A 12,850-nucleotide genomic window follows, 5' to 3' on the forward strand; every position below is an offset into this window, starting at 1 on the left:
GGCTGATGCCTCAATGAGTGGAAATGTGCACTTTGCCCAATAACCCACCATTGATGAGCTGACTGATCTTATATAAATTATTTAACTTCCAGAGCCTTAATTCCCTACCTATAGAAGTAGACCACAAGCCTGGCAGGATTTTCAGATACATATAGTAATGGATCAACAGTAGGGGGGTCTCAGTGTGAGTCACAAGCTGGGTCACTGTAGTAGAATTGAGACACATCTGGGGCATGTCAGAGGGTGGGGCGGACCTGCTGGGAAGTCAACCTTCACATGTGGGTTTCAATAACAACAGACAAATGGGGTGTGGGGGAGGCTATTTCCGAGCATTGCTGAGGTTCCTCACTCCAGCCCAGGTCAGCAGGCACCTCTGGTTAAGGTAGGGAAGAAGAGACTGTGATATAACATATGATAAAATCTAAAGGAAATGTCCCCAAATCCCCAGGAAACACAGAGAGTGCAAGCTGAAAACAACAGATTCCAAGGTGGGTTTTGACAATTTTAACAGCAATGGGATGTGGGTACTCAAGGCTTCTGGGAAGCTTTTGGACCAAAGTAGATGCACTGACCACACTGTGGCCACTAGGAAGAGCCTTAGCACCCTCTGAAGTTTAACCAGCCACAGCTAGCCTGAGGGGAAATGGCCAGCACCTCCTGGTGTGGCAAGGTTAGTGGCAATGAACACACTGGAGGCATTTGGGATAGACTTGGAAACTGAGTTAGGCTTTGAGGATAGACTTGAGTCCTTGCAATTATGGATGAGGATGGAGTCAGAGAAATCCTACTGTGTAGCCACAGTCCTATCTTCAGAGCTGTTACCTGGACAACATGGCTCCCATGAGTAAAGTCCTTGGCATCTTGCCAGGAACATAGCAGCTATTATGGAAAAACAAACAAACAAACTGGTCTTTCTCCTTCCCCTAGAGATCAGCTAACTGAAGGATCACTCACCAATTTCTGGGCAGAATGATGGTCTCTGTTCATTTGCTCAATGATCACTGTCAGCTCTGAGATCTGATCTTCTAGGTCAGTAATGATATCAGTCCTACAGGACAAATAGGACAATAGGACATCACCCAGAGAGCATCCATTCTATGCCAGTCAGGCATCTCCCTGTATGTGACGATCTCTGGCCTGGTGAGAGCCAAGCCATGTTCTGCACCTGCTGCATAGCCATGGGGGTGGGCACAGGGATGGAAGGGTAGTCTGGGAGAAGCATTTGGGCAGCAGGGTGATTGAGCCTCAGACCCAGTCCTTTTGGGTAAGCTAGCCTGAGTGGGGTGGGAGAGGTAGTAGGGTGGAGTAATGGATTGGTTACCTATTGAATAGAAAGGAGAGAGGAAGGCAGCCCAGGTGGCTCAGTGGTTTAGTGCCACCTTTAGCCCAGAGCCTGATCCTGGAGACCCGGGATAGAGTCCCATGTCGGGTTCCCTGCTTGGAGCCTGCTTCTCCCTCGGCCTGTGTCTCTGCCTCTCTCTCTCTCTCTGTCTCTCATGAATAAATAAATAAAATCTTAAAAAAAGAAAGGAAAGAGGAATATTTTCAGAAATTGATGAGGGTTTGATCTTGATTCAGTAATGAATCAGAGGAGGAAGAATTCAGAGGATTAGGACATGGGAAGGTGGGGGATGGGACTGGTGCTGACAGTGAGTCACAGACAAGGAATGGTCCAGACACAGGATGAAGAGGGGATTTCAGAGCATGGCTGGATTTTCTGTGTTTCTGGGTCTGAAGCCTCCATGATGTCTATTTGGTTGAGCTGGAGTAGACAGGGTGGCAGGCAGTGCTGTGTACAGTGCAGCCGAGATAAGGTCCTCCATTCAAGAGGGTGAGGAAATAAAAGAGAAGATATGAGAGGGAGGGGGAGACATGAGTGAGAAATCTAGGAGGTAGAATGGAAAGGATGTGGGTACTGACTTTCCATGGCATTGGAGGATAGAGTAGGTTGGGCCTGAATGAGAGAGGATGGCACTGCACTCAACGGGGGTGGACTCAGCCAGAGTCTTCCACACTGTGCCCCGCCGAAGTCATGAACTGAGTGTTACTTTTAGGCATAATGAGAAAGAGATGCATCTCAGCACCCCAAGAACCCTGACTTTATTCTTACTTTTCACCCTCCAAATTCAGACTATTTTAAGAATATTTCATCTGTTTATCACCTCTAGGAACAATTGCTTTCCTTTAGTACAAATTATACTACACTCACTCATTTTCCAGATTAGCTGCCTGACTTGACCTTCATCCTGTCTCCAGTGGGATTGGCAGAGATGTGGGTGTGGAGAGGAGCTCACAAGGATGAGAAGTGAAGTGACCTTGCAATGCCTTCAGAATAGGGACCCGGTGGACTGGGCATGGAAGTTAGGAGCTTCTCCTTGATGCCAGGCCAAGCCCAGCAGAAATATCTTTAAGGAGCTGGATATAGGTTCAAGGATATTACCTGGACATTTTGAATCTGTTCATGATGTCTGATTGTGACCGCTTTTTCTTATCAAACATTTCATCTCCCAAGGTGACGAAAATCTGCTCCCTATTTCGAATGAGGCGATAGCCAGGTGACACATTTATCACTTCCTGGGCATCAAGGTGGAAGGTGAGATAATATTGCAGACTTGGAGTGCTGCGACTCCTCCAAATCTTCCACTATAGTGCTACTCACTACTTAAACACAGAAATATGACGTGGGATTCCAGAGCCCACATCCCTCCTGCACCCTTCCCCAGTTACCACTCACTCTCATACCTCCAGCCCAGATGTCTCTCCTGAGACCCGGTTGCAAGACTCAAGTTGTTCCTGGATGTTCCCCCAAATCTCTCAAGCCAACATGTGCAAACCTGACTGCTGACACCCCACTTAGCACTCTGCCTCAAGCCCTGTGCCTTGCCTGCATTTTCCACATGGCCAGAGGCCAGGAGACAGACCATGGAGATTGCTCATTTTTGGGAATTAGATAGGCCTGTGTTCAAATCCTGGCTCTGCCCCCAACCACAGTTATTCAACATCTGTGTGCCTCAGTTTCCTCATTAGAAAACGAGGATACTAACTCTTCCTCAAAGGGCTTCAGTGAGGGAAAACCAAAATAACATGAGAAAATGTCTAGTACAGTCGTGAAAACGAACAAACACGCCTATTTTAGTCAGTTCTTCCTCTGTTCCCCATTAGATCAAAGTCAGGAATCTGGCAGGGTTACCAGCCAGCAGAGACCAGGGTGAGACTGTACCTCCTAGAGTTGGGCAGGACACCCCTAGGTGCCACAAGCCCTGTTATTGTTATCTCTGAAATGTATCCCAACTTCCTCTTCTTCTCTCCACACTCCTGTCCAAGAGCCCAAGGCCACTTTCATCTTTCTCTTTGGCTTTGGCCATACCCTCCTATCTGGCCTCTCTGCCTTCAGTCTGGCTCCCCGAGGGCTCATCATCCTCTCCATCTGGAGGGTAATTACATTTTTGTTTGTTAATTTTTTTTTTCCTATTAAGGAACTGCATGATTTTTGTTTAAGGGGGAAAAAAATAAAATAGATAAAAGCAGGAAGTAGTGAAAAAAACACCAATAGTATCCCATCAGATAACGTTTTTTTCTAGAATGTAAATCTTACCTGGTGTTATGCCTGTGAAGGCTCCCAGACAGCAGAAGGAGGCCCAAACTCCTAGGCAGCTATCGAGATCCTTCTGGGTTTAGTTCCCATCTTTTTCTTCAGCGGAGTCCTGGCTCTGCTCCCCTCAAGTGCCCTGATGACCACCACCCCCATTTGTGGGCTCCCAAGTGTGGCAGTGGGATTCCAACATTTGGGCATGAGCTGTACTCTAGCCTGGACTGGCTGTCAATGTCTGGTTTCCCTGGAACACTCTCCTTGCCTGACACAAGGCAGTAGGGAGTAATAGTTAGATGCCCTCTCTTGGATCTGTGTTCAAATCCTGCCCCTGCCCCCAACTATAGTGATTCAACATCCATGTGCCTCAGTTTCCTCATCAGAAACTGAAGAAGGCACATGTAAAAGGCCCGCACACAGCAGGCACTCAATAAATGGTAGTCCCACTGCCCTCTTGGTTTTTTTTTTTACTCACATAGGGTAATTTATTGCTCTCCTCTTGTTTTCCTAACTGGACTTTTACTCTGCAAGAGAAAGCAACCAGGGAGCAAAGAAAAGTTCAAAGCTTAGAAGCTACACCCTGGTCCCACCACTCATCTGTGACATTAGTAGGATGATATCTGAGGCCCCTTTCAGGTCTCAAAATATTCTACTCAGGAACTATGTTCGATGGTCAAGGGATCATTGGTATACAGATTGTGATAAAAAGGCAGGTAGTAAAAAAGTAGGGAGTTGACTAGTCATGTCTATTAGAACCATTCCTAAAATAAGAGCCAAGAGATTGGGATGAGAATCCAAAGGGCTCTCCCATGGTCCATAACCTCAAATGCACACACTAGGGACATTTACATTGTCTGCACAAAAACCTTTCTTATTTGCACTAGAAATTGGTGATATGGGACCTCAAACTGTCAGTGAAATGAATTCAGGATAAGCAAATGGGTACTATTCTGAGTTCTGGTGTTAATCCTGGTCATAACTAGTTGTTTTCTGTGCAGAAACATGAATATATCAGGTATCCAAATAGCAAGAGTATTTGTAAGGGAGCTCACCTGGAAGGTTGAAAGATTGTAATAAGAGTAACTAGCTTCTGGTGTGCTGACAAGAAGACTAGCTAGGCTGAGGTATATGAAGCTAGGGCCTCTTCCCTCTGCCTCACACACACTCGCACGCATACTTTCTGGCAACTACTGTGAAAAGAGACAAATGAAACCTGTGCTAGGAGTTCCATTTCCTCCATGATCAAAATCACCACAATGTCTTTAATGGTTGTGGAGTGGTTACCAGTATGAGACTGTTCCAAAGTCCGCTGGGTGTGGGGTGTGCGATTGGGAGGATTTTTCCAGGTGGAGGCACTTCTACCTTGGTTAATAAAGTCTGGTTTTGCTCCCACATTTCCTACCCCGAAAAGGGCACTGAAGACTCTCTTGAGAAAACCAGCCCAAGGATTTGGCTAACTGGCGAAAACATACTCTTTGTGGCAAAAAAAAAAGGGGGGGGGGCGCGAGTGCACAATATACATTGTTAATATAATGAAGCTCACATGCATTTTAAAAGGTTTAAAACTACTGGGGCACCTGGGTGGCTCAGTTGGTTAAGTATGTGACCCTTGGTTTCAGATCAGGTCATGATCTCAGGGTGGTGAGATCAAGCCCTGAGCTGAGCTACACGCTCAGTGGAGAGTCTGCTTGGGATTCTCTCTCTCTCCCTCTGCCCCTCCCTCCCACACACTCTCTTTCTAAAATAAATAAATAAATAAATAAATATTTTTTAAGGAAAAAAGATTTTAAGGGCATCTAGGTGGCTTAGTTGGTTAAGCATCTGCTTTTGGCTCAGGTCATGATCCCAGGGTCCTGGGATCAGGCCCCATGTTGGGCTCCCTGCTCAGCAAGGAGTCTGCCTCTACCTCTCCCTCTGCCTCTCTCCCCCACTTGTGCTCTCTCCCTCAAATAAATAAAATCTTTAAAAAAAGATTTAAAACCATTTAAAATACAACTCAACTCATATCAGCTATATGCTGCCATTCATAAATTGGAAACTCTTTACAATGTTAATTTTGTTTGCTTACTCTGAATTTAGGAAAGCCTTGGGATGATGGTGGTGGGGTGGTGGGGGAATTACTAAGTAGCCTGGGTCTCTTTAAAAAGCTGCCTCTGGGGGCACCTGGGTGGTTCAGTGGTTGAGCATCTGCCTTCTGCTCAGGGCATGTTCCTGGGGTCCTGGGCTCGAGTCCTGAATTGGGCTCCCTGCAGGGAGCCTGCTTTTCCCTCTGCCTGTGTCTCTGCCTCTCTCTCTGTATCTCTACTGAATAAATAAGTAAAATCTTTAGAAAAAAAAAAAAGCTGACCATAGATTGAGTTTATGTCTTTTTTTTTTGTTTGTTTGTTTTGTTCTTAGTAGTTCTCCTTGAGCAGACACCTTCCACAGCATTGCACTCACTTCAGAACTGCTCCAAGGGTCAGAGTGTGGCTTCATAGGAACTTACTTTGTTGGGATTGAATTTCATGCTCTGAAAAGTAAAAGGTGTAGTCGATCCAGAATGACTCTCCCTGACTTTTTTTTCCTTGTCAGCCTACTCAGATTACTTAATTACACTATTTTGATACTTTATTGATGCCAGTCAAAGCACTTCACATTTTCTCATTTAATAAATTCAGTGAGTGATTAATGCATGCAAACCAAAGTGCTCAATACCAAGAGAAATGGAATGACATGTGATACTTTTTAAGAAGACAAAAAAAGACACATAAATATTGAAAATAGGAGCAAAAGTCAAGTGCTATAAAAAATTGCAGATAAAGCAATTTGCCAACCGTGTCTCCCAGAAATTGAGAGCACTCAGCCTACTGCCATTTTTAAGGCTCCTGATACATTAAAAAAAAAATTGCCAAAACAAGGTTATGACAGTTGTGTTATAGTTCATATTTAAGAATTAAAACTTTTTAAATACAAAAAGTACATTGTATGTTTGCAAGAAAATTATAGGATTCATAAAAAGGATGTAATTCACAGAGATGTGTGTTTGAGGCCAGAGGCCCAAGTTAAAAGTTGACTGGTGAACAGATTCTTCATGTCCCCATTTGTAGGTTATGTCAATATCTACCTGAGCCCCTTCCTGAGAACGAGGCCAAGAGAAACTGGCCCTTCTCCTCCTGGCTGCTCCATTTCCTAGCCTCATTCAGTTCTGACTCAGTAGGACATGGAGACTGGCTGATGTGGAACCCCAGTAGGATCTCACCGAAAAGTTGTAAATATGATGAACAGGTCTTTGAATTTTAAAAGTAACCACAAAGCAGCCCTTACCATATTTCAGAGCAGAATGAGGACAGTGTTAGCAGGGGCTAATTGATGGATAGAGTGGAGCCGTGGGAATGAGTGAGGTTGTTCCCAACAAGAGGTGCTAGGAAACTGAGACATTGAGCTTGACTATTAATAGGGGTCAGATAAAAGCCACAGTTGTGATCATGCTGGGCGTGCTGGCACACAGAAGTCAGGCACTAGGAACCAAGTCACTTATGCAGTCATTCAATTGATCCCTTGTTATGAACATCCCCCTCCAATCAGGCTTTATCACCTGCACCATTGAAACAACCCTCTTCACTGTCACCAATGACCTTCAGGTCACTAAATCCAACTGTATTTCTCAGCCCTCATCTTAATTACTTATCAGCAGTATTTGACACAGATAATCAGACCCTCCTTGGAACATTTTTGTCATTTTGCTCCCAGGACACCAGGGAGATGAAGACTCATCTCCCTCACTAGCCATTCTTTGTCAGTCTTCTCTTTGGGATCTCTCCAATATCTCAACACTAGAGTGCTCTGGGTCTCTGTCTTCCCACCTCTTCCTACCTCTGGCTTCACTCCCTGCCTCAGAGATCTCATTTGGGGCTAGGGCTCTAAGTATCTCGTATACGTTGATGATTGTCAGATGTGTATCTGCAGCCCAGACCTCTCTCCCACACCCACTTATCCAACTGCTTACTTGACACTGCCACTTGGATAGTATGAAGCATCTTAAACCTCCTATGCTCAAACCCCTATGAATGTGCACCTCCTGCAGTCTTCCCCAATTGCAGAAAATGGTAACTCTATCCTTCCTGTTGCTCAGCTCCAAATCTGGAAGTCATCCTTGACTACTCCTTTTGCTTTTTTCTCATAGTTAACCACAATTCCATTAGCAGATCCTACCAATTTCTAACTTCAGAATATTTCTCAAATACAACCACTATTCCCCACCTGTGCTGTTTCTACCAGGTCCAAGCACCATCTCTTACTCAGGTCCCTACAAGGACATCCCTTCTCTACTTCTTAAATGTTTTTTTTTTATTTTTTTTAATTTTATTTATTTATTTATTTATTTTTAATTTTTTATTTATTTATGATAGTCACAGAGAGAGAGAGAGAGGCAGAGACACAGGCGGAGGGAGAAGCAGGCTCCATGCACCGGGAGCCTGATGTGGGATTCGATCCCGGGTCTCCAGGATCGCGCCCTGGGCCAAAGGCAGGCGCCAAACCGCTGCGCCACCCAGGGATCCCCCCTTCTCTACTTCTACCCTTGGTCACTGTAGTCCATTCTCAGCACAGTAGCCAGAATAGTCCTTTCAAAATACAAGTTGGATCATGTCAACTGGAATCCTCTGATGGCTCCCCATCTGTAATGGACTAAATTGTGTCCACCCAAATTTCATATGTTGAAGCTCCAAACTTAGTACCTCAGAATGTAACAGTATTAAAGATAGGGCCTTTAAAGGGGGATTAAGTTAAATGAGGCCATTAAGGTAGGCACTAATCCAGCCCTACCAGTATCCTTGTAAGAGAGTTAGAGCACACAGACACACCAGGGATGTGCATCTACAAAGAAAAGACCATATGAAGAGACAGCAAGTAGTTGGCCATCTGCAAGTCAAGGGGAAAGTCCTGAGAGGAAACCAACCCTGTGGACACGTTGGTCTTTGACGTCCAGCATCTAGAATTGTGAGAAAATAAATTTTTGTTGCTTAAGCTACACAGTCTGTGCTTTTTTTGTGTGCTTGCTTTTTTGGTTTGTTTTGTTTTTTGTTTTTCGGTATGGCAGGCTTAGCAGCCAATACATAGTCCCTCTTGAAGTAAAAGCCAAAGTCCTTATACTGGCCAGTAAACTTTACGAATTTCCTATTGCTGCTGTAAAAAATTACTACAAGCTCAGTGGCTTAAAACAAAATCAACTCATTGTCTTACAGTTCTAGAGGTCAAAATCTGGAATGGTTCTCACTGGGCCTAAAATCAAGGTGTTGACAGGGTTATATTCCTCCTGGAGGCTCCAGAGGAAACTTTGTTTCCTTGCCTTTTCCAGCTCCTAGAAACTCCCTGTGTTCCTAGTGGCCTTTTTCTCCATCAAAGCCAACAACTGCATCACTTTGCTTCAATGGTCACATCTCCTCTTTCATGCATAAGGACCATTGTGATGACACTGGGGTTGCTCAGATAATCCAGGATGATCTGTCCACCTCAAAGTCAGCAGATTAGCAAACAAAATCCATCTGCAACCTTAATTTCCCCTGATGAGTAACAGAACATAATCCTAGTTTCCAGGGATTAGGATGTGGACACATTTGGGGAGTCCATTATTCTGCCAATGACATCCATCATCTCTCCTACCTCTCTGACCTCATCTCCCACCACTCTCTCCTTACACCCTCCACTCCTGCAACACGGGCCTCTTTGATTTCCTGGAAAAGACCAAATGGGCCAAATGGTTTCCCACTCAGGGCCTCCATACTTGCTGTTCCCTCTGCCAGGAGTGCTAGCCCCAATGTCAGCAGGTTCCTGCTATCCTTTTTATGCAAGGATTGCCCTGAATTCCCTACACAAAATAACAACTCCACCCTCACCAACTTCTCCTTCCTTTACCTGTGTTATTTTCTACATAGCACTTGGATGCATATTAACTTGTTTATATCTATTCTTCCCACTAGAATGTAAGCTCTAGGAGCAGAGACTCTGCATGTTCACTGCTGTTTCCTTGCACTTCAAATAATGCCCAGCAAATAATAGGAGCTCAATAAATATTTTTTAAATAAATAAATAGAGTACAAGGATTCATGAAAAGGCCTAGAAAATAATTTGTAATAATTTTTAAATAAATAAATAGAGTACAAGGATTCATGAAAAGGCCTACAAGATAATTTGAATAATTTTCTAAGCTTACAAAATATGGATAAAAAATTAATTTGTGAGTAAAGCCAGATCAGTAATCTACAGGAAACTTTAGATATAGAAAAGTAATCAATTAAAGGGTGAGTCACCCCAATAAATGCCAGGGAGGCTCCCCAAGGTTCTTGCCTATGGCATGTATCACATATTGTTCCTTTTTAGGGCAAGAAGTAGTAACTTTCAGGGGTGCCCTAACTGAGAGCTCCTTTTTTTATGACTTTGAAAGCTGTGAGTGAAGAAGGCCACACAATATACATGTAGGATCTGAGATTTGGGGGAAATCATTGTAGGTTATGGAACTTTCTGTCCCCATGGACATGAAAATACTTACTTTGGGGCAACAACAGGTTTTGTTATTGGTTGGACATACTTTTGGTTTTTGGCAGCTGGAGGAAGAGGAGTTAGCCTGAAAGTGAAAAATAATGAAAGAGAGAAAATTAGAAATTCAGAAACTTGTCTTAGCACTCCCAGATTGTTTAGATGGCCATGATGACTCAAAATTGCAATACATGCTCTCACTGCTGAAATCTTAAAAGTCAGGAAGGTCTTGGGGAGTTTCTAGCAGGAGGAGTTTCACTTGAGGAGCTTTGCTTCCCAGGGGATCCTGAGTTGGCAGCACAGCTTGTTACCCAGCTCCCAAAGTTCTTTGTCCCCCATGGGGGTTGTGGGGCCCTTTGGTTGGAAGCTACCCTTCCCTGCTGCACTCACTCTGAGATTTGCTCATTTAAAATGACAGTGAGCCGAGGCAGGACTGGCAAGAGTGATATGCTGCCAACAGGTTGGCTGGGAAAGTTGTATAAAGTTAGGCTTTCTGGCCTTCTTGGGGTTTTGTTGCCTAGTTGACTGGAAATATTGTAAGAGAAAGAAGACTGCAAATGGAAACCAAGTCCCCAGGTCCTACTCCTTCCTTATAATCCTTACTTGGGCTTCCCTGTTGGGGTCTTGCTTGGTGGCTGAGGGGTCTTGATTAACTTCCGTGGTCCCAAGTTCCAGGGGTCCCAGCAGGTGCAGTAGATGAGAGGGTTGGGGTACATGATAAGAGGTCAGTGGCAGTCTTGGCCACTAGATCACGAGGCTCTTGCTGAAGTGGGAAAGTAACAGCAGAGAGTTACACCATTCAGAGTCAAAGCAAAACACTTAGAAAAAAATTAGAAAGAACCCAGAGAAGATCCAAAGCACCGATGGTAGATTCTAAAAGCTGTTGATCTGGTGCAAGGTCTTGACTTGCACCAGATAGATAGAATAATTCCTCACCCCTTGGCACCAGCAGACTTGACTTGAAAGCAATGAAAAATTTGCCACCATTGAGTACTTGCTGTGAGCCAGGTACACCATAAAGGATCAATTATTGTTATGGCAATTTTACCAATGAGGATACAGAGAATCCTCCATATGATCCCAAAAGTAGCAAGTTTCAGGGTTGAGAATAAACACAAGTTTCCCTGACTCCTAAGCCCTTGTCCTCTGGCCACACTAGCTGTCACTGAAATGAGAAGTCTAGAGTAGATCATGCACAGAACTTCCTGGAAAATTAACTTTGTTACTCAAATTACAGTGCAAGTGAATGTTCCAGTTTCTCATTCCTGTTCACCTGCCCAAATTATAGATCAATTATAGACTCTTCCTTCTTGGCTCCATGAAAACAAAACCAAAAATCCCTATTATAAATGTCTGTGTGAAAGACAACTATCAGATAAACACAGAAGCTTGACCATACTTGTTTATCTGTATTTTCTGAGACACCACTAAAATGATAGCATGGGATTGTGAGATAGACAAAATATATATTGGTTCTTGCCCTCAGTTCCTGACACAGGGCTCCTGAAATCCTTGTGAATCCCTAAGTGATAAGAGCACTAGGAGCATCATTGTTCTAATTGAGGCAACTCTGAGTGGGCTCCAGTTTGGGGCTGGTCACCAGGAAAAACAAGGCATGATTAAAAACTTAAGAGTTTTCAGCCTCAGTCCCTGCCTCCATCCTCTGAGGAGGGGAGAGATGTTGGAAATGGAGTTAACAACTGATCATACTGTGAGGAAGTCTCCATAAAAATCCCAGAAGTATGGGATTCACAAACACATGGGTTGCGAACACATCCACATTGGGAGGGTGACACACCTGGACTCCATGACGACAGAAGCTCCTGCGCTTGGGACCCTCTCAAGCCTCACTGTGTGTATCGATACATCCTGCTATTCATCTGTATCCTTTATCATCTCCTTTAATACATTGGTAGATCCAAGTAACTGTTTCCCTGAGTTCTGTGAGCTGTTCTAGTAAATTACATAATATTTGCTATGAACCTCTGATTTACAGCTGATGGGTCAGAAGCAGAGATGACAATGTGGATTTGCATTTGGCATCTCCGGGTGGGGTGCAGTCCACAGTCTTTCAGTACTGAGTCCTTACCTGTGGGATCTGGTAATATCTCCAGGTAGACAGTGTCAGAATTGAGGCAAATTATAGGACTCCCAACTGGTGTTGCAGAGAATTGCCTGGTGGGGGAAAATCCACATACATCTGGTGTTGTGAGTGTGGTAGTTGTGTGAGAGCAAAGGAGACACACAGGAGGAAGGACTGGCTTTTCTCCTAACTCGGGGATTAAAAGAGGTTTAATTTGACAAGAACAGGGAGAGTGGGAAAGGAGACAGAACTGCACAAGGGTTGTCCATGCAAGTTTGACCCAATAACCCCCCTCTCCCCAACCATGCTGCTCAGCACACCATAGGAAGCTGCAGCCTACATACCTGCAAAGTGGGCACAGAGCAGAAGGGGCCAATTCCCACATCAAAGGCGCCCAAAGACTCAGGACTTGGAATTAGTGGATTATTGGATAATATGGACAGGCCTCTGGCAGATCTGTTGGGTCACATAGTAGGCCAGATGCTGCGCCCTCCCAGCAAACATGTCCAGGCCCCCATCCCTGGGACCTGTGCATATGTCACCTTATGTGCAAAAAGAAGATTTGCAGCTGTGATTAAATTGAGGAACTTGAGAAGGGAGATTATCCCAGATTATCTGTGTGGGCCCAGATAAACCTCCTTATAAGAGGGAGGGTCAGAGTCAGA

The 12,850-nt window shown here is 44.4% G+C and overlaps 1 protein-coding gene across 1 annotated transcript in view; it reads right to left on the reverse strand.

The window, feature by feature from the left end:
* The window catches only part of FLACC1 (flagellum associated containing coiled-coil domains 1), a 28,278-nt gene extending 15,999 nt beyond the window's left edge, over positions 1–12,279 (reverse strand). Inside the window, exons 1-6 of the mRNA XM_041737743.1 lie at positions 12,192–12,279; positions 10,706–10,865; positions 10,116–10,190; positions 4,065–4,113; positions 2,441–2,574; positions 955–1,048 (exon numbers count right to left, since the gene is read on the reverse strand). Of these exons, the coding sequence (XP_041593677.1) occupies positions 955–1,048; positions 2,441–2,574; positions 4,065–4,113; positions 10,116–10,190; positions 10,706–10,818 (465 nt within the window). The 5' untranslated portion in view covers positions 10,819–10,865; positions 12,192–12,279. The remainder of the gene's footprint in view (positions 1–954; positions 1,049–2,440; positions 2,575–4,064; positions 4,114–10,115; positions 10,191–10,705; positions 10,866–12,191) is intronic.
* Positions 12,280–12,850: the final 571 nt, after the last annotated feature.

This window comes from Vulpes lagopus, chromosome 22 (genome assembly GCF_018345385.1).
Source record: "Vulpes lagopus strain Blue_001 chromosome 22, ASM1834538v1, whole genome shotgun sequence".
Taxonomy (NCBI): domain Eukaryota; kingdom Metazoa; phylum Chordata; class Mammalia; order Carnivora; family Canidae; genus Vulpes; species Vulpes lagopus.